This window comes from Neodiprion fabricii, chromosome 3, assembly GCF_021155785.1.
Source record: "Neodiprion fabricii isolate iyNeoFabr1 chromosome 3, iyNeoFabr1.1, whole genome shotgun sequence".
In the NCBI taxonomy this organism is placed as follows: domain Eukaryota; kingdom Metazoa; phylum Arthropoda; class Insecta; order Hymenoptera; family Diprionidae; genus Neodiprion; species Neodiprion fabricii.
The window spans coordinates 2617792-2634043 of NC_060241.1; the positions used below are offsets into that span (position 1 = coordinate 2617792).

Genomic DNA, 16252 nt, shown 5'->3' on the forward strand with positions numbered 1-16252 from the left:
AGAATATTTGAGTTGAAACGAAAATGTGTGAATTTTATTTTTTTAAAGCTCGTCCAATCTCCACAGCGTTATCGGTTACATGTCAAAATTATTCACTCGACCCCTTTCGAACCGTACAACTATTTTTCTAGGACACATTTTCCGATTAAACTATTAGGTCGACTGAAAACGTAATGCGTCTTTTAAATTGGGACACCCTGTATATACATATATTATACACTTAAATTTAACTCGGCGCATATGTATACGTCTAATACACGAGTATATACATATATATACTTACAATCCGTCTATGTACACAAGTGTGCACGATGCGGCTGCAGAAATCGATTATTTATATATATGTAGGTATATTCTTGCCGGGAGTCAGCGATTTATTATGGATATTACGTGGTCGTGCCCTCAATTGGAAATCAATTGAATGGTTTATATTTAGAGAGAAGGTCGGGTTACTTTCGAGAAAAATAAAATCTTACCTCACCTCGTTCCGATTGCGTTGTATTGTAATTGGAAAAATCGCGACGCAATCTTCGCGGTTTTAATTGAACTTTGTACATTTTAATAATGCTTCCTTGTTTTTTTTTTCTTGTCATCTTTGTTTCGTACTTTACAAAGAAAAAAAATATTAGGAAAAATTCGAGGATTTAAAATATTACAAACTCAAGTCTTTGATCGGTTTTGATACGAAACGTGTCAAGTTTTGAAATCTCGAGAACTTGAATGAAGCAAAAAAAATTACTCAATATCTTAGAATCAGAGAATCTCAAATCCTGAACGTACAGGATTGTCGAGAATCTCTCTGAAATTTTTTGTTTCAAATTAATAATTAAAGCGGGTAGTATGAAAAAGGAAAAAAGCGACCCCTTTAAAAATCTAGACGCCAGTATGATCTTCGGTTATAGATATACGTTGGTAATATTCAGAAATGTGCACTGCACGAATATTTACGATCATATTATACCGGAATACACACGGAATAATAAATTTTGAACTTTTCCTTCCCTCCGTTTTTTCGTTGACTCAAGTGGAACGGTTATACCTAGTTTAAAAAGTTTCGAGCTCGTAGATTTAGAGGGAGAGAGAAAGAGAGGGAGAAGCAGGGTGGTCTGCGAACTATGCAATAAAACTGCAGGACTCTACTATCCAGCATGTGAATAATTCTCGGCGGTAAAACTGAACCCCGGACGAAACTTGGGAGGTTGAAATGAAAACGAGAACACACTTCGATAAAAATCTAGACGCATAACCTGCGGTGCACGATCGAAGCTGAAAACAACGTTTGGCACACCAAAATTGCATAATTTTCTTGAATCGCGAAATCTTGTTTTAATATTTTCTTTTCATTATTGCGCTTACTTCAGAAAGTCAGCGTTTCTTTGCCATAGAATATCACAGTTTGTTTCAATTTGTCAACTGTTTACGAATATCATATTACATGAACACTCGTGATATGTAGGAATTAATATATATCGTATAGTATTTATTTGTATATTTTATATCGAATTTACCTTCTATTTATATACACAAGTATTTCGCATCGAGAATTCATACGATTTATTTATAATTCTCACGCGACACGCAATCGAATAATTCGTTTTAACCGCAAGACGGAATTTCCGTACGTACGGCAATAGTCGATAAGATACTTTCCGATTGCGGAACAAATGGCGAAGCAAATTTTTCTCCCACACTGTAAGGAATTTTTCGCAACGATCGAAATGTGGATATTAATTTTTGAACCAAATCGATCGATACCTTTTTATAAGAGCTTCTGATGACCGAAACTCGTTCGACAGTGATGAATTATTTTCTAGTCTCTTCCATTTTCTTCTACTTAATTCCACGATCGATGGAAATGAACTTGAACAAGGACGAAAAGGAACGGCATAAATTAAAACGTGAAAAATAGAAAAGAATCAACGTATATCTTTATACGAGACGAAGACGAAGATGAGAAAGATGGGTCTAATTTAAAGGTCTAGTGACGTCACTTCATATCGGTCAATCCAATATCTGAAATGCAATATGCATACACGTAAAACCATCTTTCTAGGTATCTACGTACCAGATATCCAGCTAACGATTGAACGATCTAACGCGCATGCACTAAAATTCTTAAAACGAAAGCAATTGTTTTGTCAGGTTGACCAACCGCGATGTATGTAACCTAAAAAAACTTTGACAACTGTCCGTGGCAGCCGTGGTCAACTTCGGTCATTCTCCGATTAATAACTTTTACAAATAACAACAATCGTAATCTTGCGATTCGATCTTCAAAAACAATTCCAACGACCAAAATGTTTCATCTATCACAGATGCCGTTAATATTTGTCGCAGTGATCGATCGACATTGACAATTGCCGAGCAACGAATGTCAAAATTTTTGAGGTTATATACGTCGCGGCGACATGTCACCTCAACTTTCGGACAGTTGGTCAACATGAGAAAACGACTGCTTTTGCGCCAAAATTCAAGCGATTGCGCTCAATGCGGCGCAACGGCGTACCAATTTAACAGTAAGCCGAAAAGCTCCAACTTTGTACAATGTTATTATACGAGTACAGCTGGTACGAATACTTGTACATACGTATATGTAGGTACGTAATATGTACAACGGGGATCCAGAATCGGGGTAGTATGTATTACAATACGTACGTACTACGTGGTCATTTATTTTAACGAAGAAAATCCCTAGCCCGAGGGAATTCAGTGAGCTTAAATCGTATTTTCTTATACTCTTGATTCATTATTATCGTAATTTTTTTTTTTTTTTTTTTTCCTCTGATCCCCGCAGACGCTATTAATAAACCTCTCGCCGAATTCCTCTGTCGTGTCGCAGAGCGATCTGAATTATGGAGAACGAGCCAAAATTGGAATGAAAAAAAATTAGCTCAACAAAAGATACGATTTTTCAAAAAAACGGTGGCGTATATTTGATCGTAGATTATACATGCACGGAGGACATTTTGAATACAGCAATTTGTCCATTTCTGTTTAACGAGCCAGAAACAGCTCAGCAAAAACTCACATCAATCAGCTAAAATTAATCCGGGTCAATTTCATTGGAGTATGCCGTGTACACATTCATATATTATACACATATTGGTATAATACGCAATGGTTGGTATTCACTACGTACCTATACACACACAGGCAAAATATATACAACGATTACTCTGCAGTTTGGCTAATTATTCACGGATAACGTGCAGACATGTCGACAAATTTCCTACACACGCATTAAAACATACAAACTCCTGCCTAACCTAAAAACTAGGTCAAATATGTAACGATTTATTGGATACAAACCTTCTGAAATCGAACAGTTTCAAAATTACATATCATCTGGTCAATAATTCACCTAACGAATGCATCAAATTAGATTTATATCGCAAGTTTTTTTTTTTTTTTTTTTGTGAAAAAAAACAACCGAAGTGGTGTATGTAGTGTTCAAAATGCATCTTCGGTTGCCTATCAGCTGACGTTGTGCGTCAAGTTTTACGGAAAACGAGAACGAAACTCGCTGTTAAACAGAAAGAAAAAGAAAAAGAAGAAAAACAGGGGTTGGCATAAGATTGTATTTTTCATGAAAATTGTAATGCCCAGTTGCCAACCGGCAAGCCGGCCCTCCAGGTTAGAATTGGGCATTAAATCGTGGAATTAAGGGGTGGGTATAAAGAGGGCCGCGAATCAATTTGTAGGGGTTTAATCCCTCGACGGTTGTTTGTTACGTGAATCTGGTTTCAGGTGGCTGGCTGTGTTGAGCCATAGACATATATATATATATATATATATACACACACAGATTCGTACATCGAGTTCTGGAACACCTTGTATATTAGGTTAACAGAACGTCGTTCTCGCACGACAGGCTCAAACTGTGGTAATCGTGATGTAGGATCGCTTAGCGTCCGTTGTCACGCGATTCATGATTACGCCCTTCTCTCTCAGCAGCGGCCCTTAGGCTCGATACGGGAACATATAACTCACGGATATACATCTCGGGATCTAGAGGGATGAAGAGTGTAATTATTTTATCGCGGTATGCTAAAGTAAAAATAACCCCGCCTTATCTGTGGGGGCAAAAGTTATTCATTTGTTACTCGTTCATTAATTTCCGCATTTTTTCCCTCTCTTTCTCTCTGTATCTATCTTTCTCTCTCTCTCTCTCTCTCTCTTTCCACCGGAAGGGGAGCCTCTTATTGTTCGAGAAAAACGAGAGATAAAATTTCCTCTGATTTTATTACATGTACCAACCTGGATATTTTTTCCATCCCCCCTGCCGCAACTCGTAATTCTTCTCTTTTTACATATATATATATATGTTCTCGTTCTAATCTTCTTCTTCATCCTCTTATCATTATTATTATTATTATTATTATTATTATTATTATTGGTATACTTTGTACAAGATGAGTTTCGGTGGCTTCGGTCTCTTGTTTGAATATAACGAGCGATTCGACAAATTCGCAACGTATATATCACGTAACGTCATTTGTCATGATCGGAGGATACATTATCTTGTACGAGAGCTTTTCTCGTGTCGTCATTTACCCTTCGCTGATCGTTGCGAGCTTACAAGACTGAGTCGAAGACCCGATAAGCCGCGGGGAAGAAATATCGACAGACTCGATCCTCTCCCGGCGGAAATTTATACCCAACGTCACACTTTCAAAATAAACCACGTTTTCATCCTCCCGCGATACGAACGCCTCGAAACGAAAACCTGACAGGTTGCACGAACTTATCCGGGGTCTAACATCGGCGCAGTTTGTCGAAATCGATCAGCTGATCGCCGAGGCCGACGCCATGTTTGAACGATCCCCTGAACGTATTCACCTTTCAGCGGGCAAATATGCAAGCCTACATTTTCCGCGCCAGGTTGTACCTGCGCCGATGAATTCGGTCACGAATTTGCAACACTAGGTTTCGACTTGAGCTAGTTTTGACGTCAAGCTGCGATCGAGAAAATCCGTTTCGTGATTCCTGGCTGTAAAAGTAAGAATATAAATTTGGCGGGGAGGTTACGGCACGGATCCGTTGCTCCAGATTTGGATCACGCATCGCGGATCTTCTGCGCCCTGCTTCGTGCTCGACAGATTTGCCCTTACACACCTGACGAGGCTTCTAACGCAGGTAAGCTTGAACCACTTCGGCGAAGGAAAACGGGAAGAGGAACAAGATCGAAGAATCAAGAAACGGGATCCAAGAAAGAAGAAAGAAGAAAGAAGACGAAACTTAACTGGGGTCAAATTGACTCTAGTAGGGAGTCCCTGCATTCAATATGGCGACTTCCTAATAGAGTCAGGCTGACTCCTTTTAAGACGTTCACCATTCGTCGATGAGATTACGTGCATGCGGATGTATTTAATGTGAAGGAAAAAAGAAAATTGATCTAGCGGATGTTATCCAATCATGTTCGCATTTTTGTGCAATATTGTGAAAATGTAACGATAAGAAATTCCGTACCAACAAAATCGTTTCTTTTTTATGTATACCTAAATCTGCGCGCGCCTCATTTTATGCGATTAATTTGGAACCAAGTTTGAACAAATGTGTATACATAATATGATATTTTTTTACTTTCTTGCTATCTGTTTCAAAAATAAAAGATCACCTGACTTGACGGTGAAAAATATCAATGAAACTGGTCAAAAGCTTGTCTAAGAATTAATCCGCCTGCGTTATTTCTTTCAGAATTTATTAAATACCGACGCTCTATGAACGATACATTTTTCACTTCAAAATTATATTTTCCAAGTGAATTTGTAAATCGAACGGCGAATGACGAATCGGTTGAACTGCATCGGTAAGTCGATTCAATTCGCGAGTCGTGCTACGCGTGGTGTACGCATGATAATATTTTTAATACCGAGTAAATTTTTTTTTTTATCATTTATTTTTATTATTTTGCCTTCATCCTCTACGAAACGAAATTCTATACAGGTGGAATTTCTTTATACAACGAGTCGAGTTTTATTAATTAAACGTTGAGGCGAAGCGTGACGTCCTTGTGTACGTTGAAATATAATTTTTCAAAGGAATTCGTCTGTTCAGCAAAATAAATTTAATACGTACAAGTACGTGGTATGTATTACAGCACTCTTTGAATTATACTCATACGTACATACATACAACATGTATAAATACACACACGCGTGCACACTTCAAATCGTATTCAACTCAGCTCGTAATTATACCAGGTGTACCGATAATTATTCAATAATTGGATTAGCTCTAATTTTTTTTTTTTTTGTTTTTCTTTCGTTTTATCACCGGTTTCTTTTTCGCCCTCGTTTTTGTTACGCAGAGGGAGACCGCGAGTACGTTCATTTCCGTTCACGTTTGAGAATCAGCGAAATTATACGCAAAATGATAAAAGACAGCTGGTTTAATAAATTCTTAATTTTTCCCCGGCAGGAAATCCAATTTACTACCCCCGGTTGTAAAGGTGTACGCCCCGTATATCGTACGGGTCCGTTGTAATTATGGGCAAAGAAAAGAAAGGGGGAAAAAAATAACTACCATTGTTTCTCTCGAATGTGCGCAAAACTGTGGGAAAAGAATTGAAAAACGGAATACGTGGAGACACCCTTTCAAGTATAGCGATGCCAAAATTTTACTCGTTTTGTTTTTTTACCCTGTAATATTTGTACAATATTATTTACCAAAAGTTCACAAAATAGAAAATCTTCTTTTCCTCTTTATTCTTGACGGAATATTTTCGCACAAAGGTTAAATCATATCCGCATGTCGGTATATTTGAATAAATAATGCAGCGACGGAATATCTGGCGAATTAGCAGTGAAAACCAGCCTTCTCTTCATCCCTCTCGTCGTCAGCCCGGGCACTCCATCAATCACGTCACTCAACTCTGCAGTTGAATCACACCCCTATGCGTCCATTATACGTCGTAAATTATTATATAATTTTGTGCTCCCGGTTTAGGATTATCCTGCGCGCGACCCTCGGGCAACAATAATCGAGTCCCGCCGCCATTTTCAACCCTTCGAAACTTTCCACCCCGTAACTTATCCTTGTACGAACCCTCGTCAAAACCGAAAACGCCCCGTAAGTCGGGACAGAAATTGTCTTTTTTTTTTTTCTTCTTCTTTTCTTTTTTTGCCACTTTCGAACCGTCCAAGTGTGAATATCGTCCCGTTTTTCCTTTTCTTTTTCACTTACTCATCCCCGACATTCGATGTTTCGACACATTTTTTCATCCCTACTAAAACGTTCAACATTTAACGTATATTGTTAGTATTTTCTTTGCCTTATTCTTACTGCGATTATATTTAATTCTGTTCAATTGTCACTGCGATGATAATCGGAAATGTGTTATTACACTGGTGTGAAATGAATTAGAAATCGGATTGATAAATTCTCGCGTGACAATTCTCCCTTTGTTATTTTATAACCGCGGTAAAACATGTTTGACTATAATAGTATAAGTATACGATACTCGTGTACACACATATCAAGTTGAAATTCCATCCTACAACGATGAGGTATACATGTAACACGTATAATCAAGTCGTTAAAAGTCCATAAATAACGATATAATCTGTTGAAAATCTGTTACACACTTTTAATTCTCGCCCTTCTTATTTGTTTATTTTCTTTCTCTCTCATTTGTCTTTTTTGTTTGTTTCACGCGTTTAACGTACAACTATATTTTTATTTGCTGAATTTTTTTCTTTTTCCACTTCTGTCTCCGTCCCTCTCTCTCTCTCTCTCTCTCTTTCTCTTTCTCTTTCTCTTGCTCGTGCTCTTTTCTTTTTCTTTTCCTCACTCTCCAACCGCGAATTACCATTAATAATACATTACCAACCGTATTTCCAATTTACTACAAATCGTCGCACGACAGGCACCGGCTTAATTTCTTGCCTCTATTAATCTAACTTCGTGTTTTACTTTCCTTAGTTTATTTTTCATTTCTCTCTCCACCGTGTTCTTTTGCACCCTCCGTTCCTAGTTTCAAATTTACATAAGAGGGTGCAATGTTTTTTTTTTTTCTCTCTTCGTCTTTTCTTCCTCAATTTACTCCGTATCAAATCTCCATAAAAACGACGCTGATTTATTATGGTTCGTAATTTTCCGTCCCATGAATATTACATCGATCCAACATAGTATTTATTTTTCCACCTTTCTCTTTGATCCGTTCCCTCGCAGCGTATTTTACAATTAATTATAATCACCCGTTACGTACCACTCGCGTTTCCAAATGATGGAAAAATCAAGCAGATAAAAGAATTGTTCTCTCCGAAATCGTAAGAAAAAAAAAAAAAAGAACCATATTGCAGGTACATCTATTTTCATACCACATATTGAAACGATAGATAATTTTTGCTATTCGCACGAAATGAAAGATTTGTTCAACCAATTATTCCAACGAACCGATTGTGCTTCCTTTTCTTTTCTCGGCTGCAAATTTTTTCCGCAAGACAAGCAAAGTTTCTCGACGTAAAAATTGTCATCCGCGTTGTCTCGATGTGTATATGCGTATATTGAAACTTCCCGCATCGTTGTTAACGTTGTCACATAATCATGATAATAATAATTATATCTAGCAGGAAACAATAACGCGACGTAGTTCCGTGCAAGGCGAGACGTCTCGAGGGAATGACATTTCCGTGTGTCTTTGTACATCCGAGTTTCCCGGAAGGGAAGTTGTGGATAAGTTTAACGATGAGAATTAATGCAACTCTCAGCAGCCGAGTCTGAGTGCACAAGACAGCAGGTGGTACATTATTATCCATTGTTTCACCTCGGCGTCAGATTCGTATTATATCACGTACCTACCTACTGTCAGCCCGTTTCGGCTACGTCCGCTGATACTTTTATATGATTGTTGTAACGAAGCGTAAGATGTAAGATGTGAGAGAAATTTCATTTGTTACAGGAACTAGAAAAATTGAGTAAAACAGGTGGTATCGTTTCTTCAGATTTTGGACAGTGGGTTTTTTTGTTTTTAATTTTTAAACGATACTTCAGATACGCTTGGTAGAAAAATTCTGAATAAAAAAAATTATAATTGCGTTTTTCGTCGTGTACTTTGATGATGAGGAGAAAAAAAAAAAACAAAAATTATAAAGCCAATCCGAGACATCGACGTAGAATCTTTATCGAGATGTCGCGGAATGAGCCACGTGCTTATGCATACACGCGTTGATACGCTGAGATATGGATTTCCCCGAGTGAAATTGAAGAGATAGGCGACGACGTCGCGACGCCTCGAGTCTATTCTACGTTAATTCGCGTCTGCTGCATTCAGGCATACGGAGAAACAGCCAACACGAGGCTCGACAGAAAAGCAGGGAAACACTTTGGCACGCTGTGCAAACTCTATTAAAACCCAGTCAACCTCGGGCAAACTCCATGCACCGAATTCCCTGCGCTTGTATACCGCATTCCATGACAAATATGCGTATAAGAACATTAAACACAGAATTGTTCGACGAAATTTACTAACGTAGTGGAAAAACCGTTTCTCTTATCGATAACAATTTTACTAACAATAAGATTCAAGATTTACACTTCTGTTTTCACAATATTCCATGCGAAATTTCTCAAGATTAATTTACAAGACGATTTTTCCTCGGCTATTCAGCGGATCGTGAAAAATTTTTCATAAGTAAAATTCCGATCGATAAACTCATCAGTTACTGTACAGAGAGTTATAAAAAAAAAAATAACATCGATCCCTTATTAATTGAAATTTCATCGTGTCTCATCAGTTCTTTTATACCATAAAAATTTGAACGAATCTCTTCTTAATTTCAAACTGAAATCAATCGAATATCGTTTAAATAATGATTTCTTTCAGCGATTAAGTTTGACAAATTGAATTCGGTGGGCGGGTTTGGCATGGAATGACCCGTACATGCGCACGCGCACAAAGCTCAGATCGTATTCTCTTTGTTTACTCTCCGTATAACGTCGAGCTTCTCCGGGTACCTGAAACAGCCTTTTCACCTGCAGCATCGGAGTGTGATATCGCAGAGCTCGCGCACAATACGCTAAATTTTTTTCTTTCATCCCCTAACGACCTCACCTACCCTTACCGACACTCGCAATTCGTATCTCGGAATTTAATTATCCCCACGTATGAGGATGGAATAATATTTTTTGAACGCGTACACAATACGCAACCGTTACGGTACCAGCAAAGTTTCTTCGTTTCAATAATTCCTCTTGCGTTTTTATTTTCTTCTGAATTTGGTTGTCTTTTCTTTTTTCATTATTCTTCATTTTGTTATTATTCTTACCTCCTTTCAATTCTCGCATTTCTCAACGGTATTGAAAGATTTTCCCCACCTGAACCTCCTTCAGAATTATACGCGACACAGTTTTGTATTCTACGATGTTTGAACAATTTTTGAATCGAGCGAATCGAACTTTTGTACAGAATTCCATGAAACGCGAACCGTTTCCCGGACGGAGACAGATGATTAATTTTCATTGGGCGAAAGTGTGTGGCAAGTTTTCTTGAACGGAAAGAATCAGAGAAACAGAGTTAAAAGGATTGCAATCGACGTACACGAAAATCGGTGTCAGTTTGTAATTAGGATCGTTTTTATCGCCTTTTCGCTTTTTCGAATTCAAATAACTAATTAGCAATCTCCTTCAAGGCACAAATCTTTGTCTCGGATCACGGATCCAACATGGCGGGTGTAAAATTGAATAAAAAAAAAAAAAAAAACTATAAAAATTCGACGATCCTAGCCGAAACTTGTTACCCGGGTGTTTTTTGGATCGCTGATCAGAAATCTGAAGTGGAAATTTATTCGTTTACTCTCGTGAAAAAGTGGGCCTCGTATTATTTCCTAACCTCGCAAGGATAAAGTTTTAAAAATAATAAAATTGAAAACAAGAACCACCCTATTTGTATAAATACATTATAATTGGACGTTTGAAACGGCGCCGATTCGTAGGCTTTTCCGTATGTTATACATTATTATCCATACCTACCTACATAACATATAGCTCGAGGTTGAAATAATGGTGATAAAGTTTGCTCGTTGGATAGATTGGTTTTGGACGAGCGGAAGTGGGTTTACGACCTCGATGCAGACGATTATACATGTATATATATATATACGCGAGACGAACAAACCCCACCGCACCGGAGTGAATACAGCCTATAAGCGAGAGCTGCCAGTGACGGTTTTAGCTCGGCGATAAACGGAATTGCGGGGCGAAAGTGAGTGGAAACGCACCTGCGAAAATACCCTCTACGGGCACGCGTGATACGAACGGTTATGCAGAAGCGGGGGGGTGTTTTCAACCCTTGCCGAGTTCAAAACTACCGCCGTAACCCGGTGGCTTGACATTTTTATTACAACTGCTCGACACCCACGCGCCCGTCATTATCGCCCTGACGAATGCGGTGCGAAATTTTTCTATTTTTCTTTTTTTTTTTTCTACCCCCCCCCCCCCATCCTCTCTATATCTCACCGTTTTGTTTGTTTATTTCGCGCGACTCCGTCAATTTAAACGGGCGACATTGTTCGTCAACGGGAATATTTTAACCACCGAGGAAAAATGAAATTTTTTAAACCACGACGAGAGGGACTCGACCCTAATTTTATCGCACGCACAAAATTATGCTACCGACGTTTTGATTGTTATTTTCACGGTTAAATGAAAAAATTAACATCCGGCGAAAATGAACGCCTCGCTCTGACGAGGTTTGATCTATTATTTATTTATTTGTTGTTTCGAGACAATTTATCCGAAAAGTGATATCTGACTTATTGACCGTACTCGCGATTATCAAATCCTTGATTTTCGATGGTTAATTTCTTCGAATTGATATTATTATATAATTTACAACGATTAGCAAACCAACATAATTCAGGTTAGCACCGAGTGCAATAATTAAATCGGCGGTCTGTCCGAAGCACCGGATGTTATAAACGGATATCAATAACCAACGAGCTTACGATGATCTGATCATCTGGACACCCGGTTTACCGAACGTCGAGAGTTTTCACTTTGGGCAGGCATGATAACTATGATTAATCGATGCAAATAGCCGATTATAATATAAATCGTTGCAAGAAAAGGGAATAAGAGTCGGTCGGTCTTTACGACGACAAAACTTTGGCGATGATCTCGAAAACGGTCGAGTGAAAAATCTGTAACTGACAGAACTTGGCAGCCGTATGAAAAATGTTTTTAAAGAGAAATTTGAAGTAAAATGTTTCTGCAATAGGTGCGTAAGACTGAGAGATTGAAAAAAATAAATGAACAAATGTACAAACTAAATGAAACATGACCGTTTATATGAAAAAAGCAACAAGGTGGAAAAGATATAAATTTGTTTGTCGGTAAATCGTGGGAAAATCGATTTGTTTCAGATCTTTTTTTTTTTTTTTTTTACAAACTAGAGAAAGTGATTTTCGAACGAGACGAATAATTTTCTTGTATCGCGAAGAAGATGGATAAAAAATGTAACCGCGTTTCGAAACGATAACTCAGGTCGGAATGTCGTTTACTTTTCTTTCAGTATAACATAAAGAAGCGGGAAGAAGTTCAGGAAATGATGCCGCAGGAAGAACCAAATCCTCTGATGCGTAAGAAAAAAACACCCGAGGAACTCGCGGCCGAGGCCGAAGCCGAGGATGAGGACGAGTTCACCAGTAAGCAATAAATTATTAACATGTTATATCATTATCCTGGATGGGGGATTTGCGAAAATACCGAGAGAGAAACGTGTTTCTACGATTGAAAATATATTTTATATTTTATGCTTCGCGTTATATTTGGTAAAAAGGTAAATAAAAGATATAAAAATTGTAATGACCGAAATTATCCTTCGGCTAAGAAATCAGTCAAATTTCTATTTCTGTAAATTATCGCCATTCCGATTGAAATTTCGAGTGAAATTCGCATCCCGATTACCGAATCATTTTCCCTGACAGTGTGCAAACTCCTCACCGACACGATATCGGTATAATATATACGCCACATACGTATACGGGAGAATTAATTATTCCCGTGGAAATCCGTTTATGGGGTGCGAAATGGCAGATAATCTCCCGCATCGATTGAACGCGTCAATTATCTTGTGATCCAAGTGTAAACAGTTGGATAATTTGTTGTTGCGGCTTTGCCATTCGATCGGGAATAATGAATATATACCCAATGTACTTGAATATTGCGTACGGATGTGTAATTGTGAATTTATTTATGTCAGCTTTACGATACTGTAATCATTTTTATCTTCCTACGATTGAACGTATTTTGCACAAATTAAAACCGATATCTTTGTCAAAGACTTTCAGGTGATATAAAATCGATCTCGATTGTTCACGTCCGATTATAAACTGTATTGAATAATTTGATTTTCTAAACTTATTGTTTATTCGCATAGTATGTAAGCATGTTTTAATCGGTATATGGGACGTTTCACGTAAACGCGGCCAATGATTTTTCCTCACCATTTTCGATTTTTAGTACAATTCTCCGATCACGATGAAAAGTACTCTTGAATTTTTTCAGATTCTTTCTGACAACCGTTAATTTTTTTTTTTTAATTTATAAAAAAAAAAATTCTCAAAGATCTTACTCTCCATTTCGATAATTCTGACATCGCGTCGATTCACGACAAACACTTTCGTCTAACGCGAGCATGTTTTACGTTTTTTGCCATGCGTGTTTTCCGTTCACAAAGTTTTCCGTTTCTACGACGATAAAGTGAATCTGCTGACGCGCATGCGCGGAGTACAGAAAATACCGGTTTTAACTCCGCCGCGCATGCGCAGTCGCGAACAAAATTAATATTACGTTACTATAACCTCAATTTCCTGCTTCGCGAAAAAACGCGTGACATACTCTTGTTATGTAAAGAACCGCGTGCAACAATATTCGTTTTCGGTTCACCTGCGACTCGTATTCCGTCCTGAAAAATCTCTAGTTCACCTCCTTGTTACACGATATACGATTATCTTCTGCGATTCTGTCTCCTTCTTCTTACGTGTCGCGTTTTCTGCTAATTTTTTTCCCATCTTGTGCAATTTTTCAGAACTGAAGAACACGATAGAGACACAAGTTAACGAGCTCAAGACCCAATTTGAAAGCAAATGCAGTCTTCAATGAGTGTACTCCCTCTTCAGCGACCGCCATGAGTGACGAGACCAGGCCGACTATATTAAATGAGCAGTCGCCTGGATGAAACGTTGCTGAAAGAAAGAAAGAAAGAAAGAAAGAAAGAAGAAAGAAAACGGAATAAATTCACCACCACCACCACCACCACCAACATCATCATCATCATCATCATCATCATTATCGTCATCACCGTCGCAAACCTGATAATCGTACATCTGATTATCAATTATTTAATTTTCCCGTTACGGACAGAAAGAGAAACGATCGTAAAAGAAAAAAAAAAGAGAAATGACGACAAGAACAGATTGAATTTTTCACATATAGTTCAAAAGAAATTCAATCAATTGTCATTGATTAACTGTTCTTTGGTAACGTTTTGAAAATTAACCGCAAAAGACACACACACACACACACACACACACACACACACGCACGCACTCACACGATAATTTTTGTTCCAACTTTTTCTTTTTATTCATCTTTCGCGATTTTTTTTTTTGTTTTCTTTTTATTCTTTGTAAAACGGTGAAACGGTGAGAGATGATATAAATAATCGGGGCGATCGCTGACTGCACGTGTGTATGATAAATACATTATGTATTTGCACGATCTTAGCGTGTGTATGATATATGTATGTATGTAATATCGTAACAGGGATGTGCGAGAAAGAAGGATTTCCACCCTGATTAATGAAAAACGTTAAGGAAGAAAATAGAGAAATACAATAAATGAATTTCGACGATATCTATACGCGTACACACACACACACACGCGCCCGCATATATATATATATATATATATATATATATATATATATGCATATATACGTACATACGCATGCGTAATGGGTGAAAAATAGTAACAATAATGATGATAATGAATCGGTGATAATTATTATTGTTATTATCGTTATTGTTTTTATTTTTTCATCGGGCGTACAAACATACAGGAATAATAATCTACAAATGTATAGAGTCGTATGTACGGTCGTATACGTTGTATAGAAAGTGAATACATCATGCCTATGTATATCAAATCACCGCATAGATTATATTACAACATGACGCGTTCACCAACATTCGATAAATGATAAATAGATGATCGGGGATCTTAGGCGATTGGGCGTGCGATGAAGAGGAATATTATATACATTATACACGAATGTATGTGTATATATACATGTAACGACCTTGATTATTGAACTGTAATTATATATAATTAAAGCCGCGTAAACGGAAGACGGAAGTGTGTTATAATAATAATAATAATAATAATAATATACGTATTATAAGTATTTCGGAGCTGTTGCGAAGATGAGGGATGGAAAAAAAAAAATAAAAAATGAAACGAAGAAAGAAACAAATTAAAAGAACAGATGCGGTAAAAAACTATGAAATAATATTAAAACCAAAGACTGTATAAACAATGACAAAAAAAAAAAAAAAAGAAAAGATAATGTAAGGAAAAAAAAACACACACACACGCATTTCTGTATAGGCTCGGTCGATGTATATTGCATTGTAATATAAATTTTGTTGTTGTTGTTGTTATTATTATTATTATTATCCTTTACATACATCCACGCATTTGGCTGAGAAGGATTACCAATGAGAAACAAAAAACGACCGAGCGATGAGTGAGCAAAATTTTCGTTAATAGATCGAACTGTAAAATTATGAATTCCAACGATATAAATTGCTTATTCGTTGTTGTTATTATTGTTATTATTATTATTGCTACTCCGGTGTTACGTAATAAAAGAAACACGTAACCGTGCTACGTAATCACGTATAATAATAATAATGTGATAAACGTTATCGCGTAGTTTTGTATGACTTGTTACGCAGCAAAGAACAAAAAAAAAAAAAAAAAAAACTATTAGGACCAGAGAAAGAATAAAAAATCACAACACCCGCAATGTAAAATAAAAAAAAAAAAAAAGAAACAACAAAAAAACAAACCGACAAAGATAGATCGAAGGCAGAGAAGCAGAACAAAGACAGATACAAATTGACAAAATTCAAATTCAACACGCAATGTTGTGCGATAATTTGAAAAATCATTATCGTGTAAAATACGCAGGTATATATTAGCAGTTTGTTCAACACGTTATTGCGGTAAGAAATAGTCAAGTTTTTGA

General features: G+C 37.2%; 1 protein-coding gene across 4 annotated transcripts in view; it reads left to right on the top strand.

The window, feature by feature from the left end:
- LOC124179040 (complexin) overlaps positions 1-16032 on the top strand; it is a 225898-nt gene extending 209866 nt beyond the window's left edge. For all 4 annotated transcript variants that reach the window (XM_046563010.1, XM_046563009.1, XM_046563011.1 and 1 more), the window contains 2 exons: positions 12512-12644; positions 14030-16032. In XM_046563010.1, the coding sequence (XP_046418966.1) occupies positions 12512-12644; positions 14030-14103 (207 nt within the window). In that variant the 3' untranslated portion in view covers positions 14104-16032. The remainder of the gene's footprint in view (positions 1-12511; positions 12645-14029) is intronic.
- Positions 16033-16252: the final 220 nt, after the last annotated feature.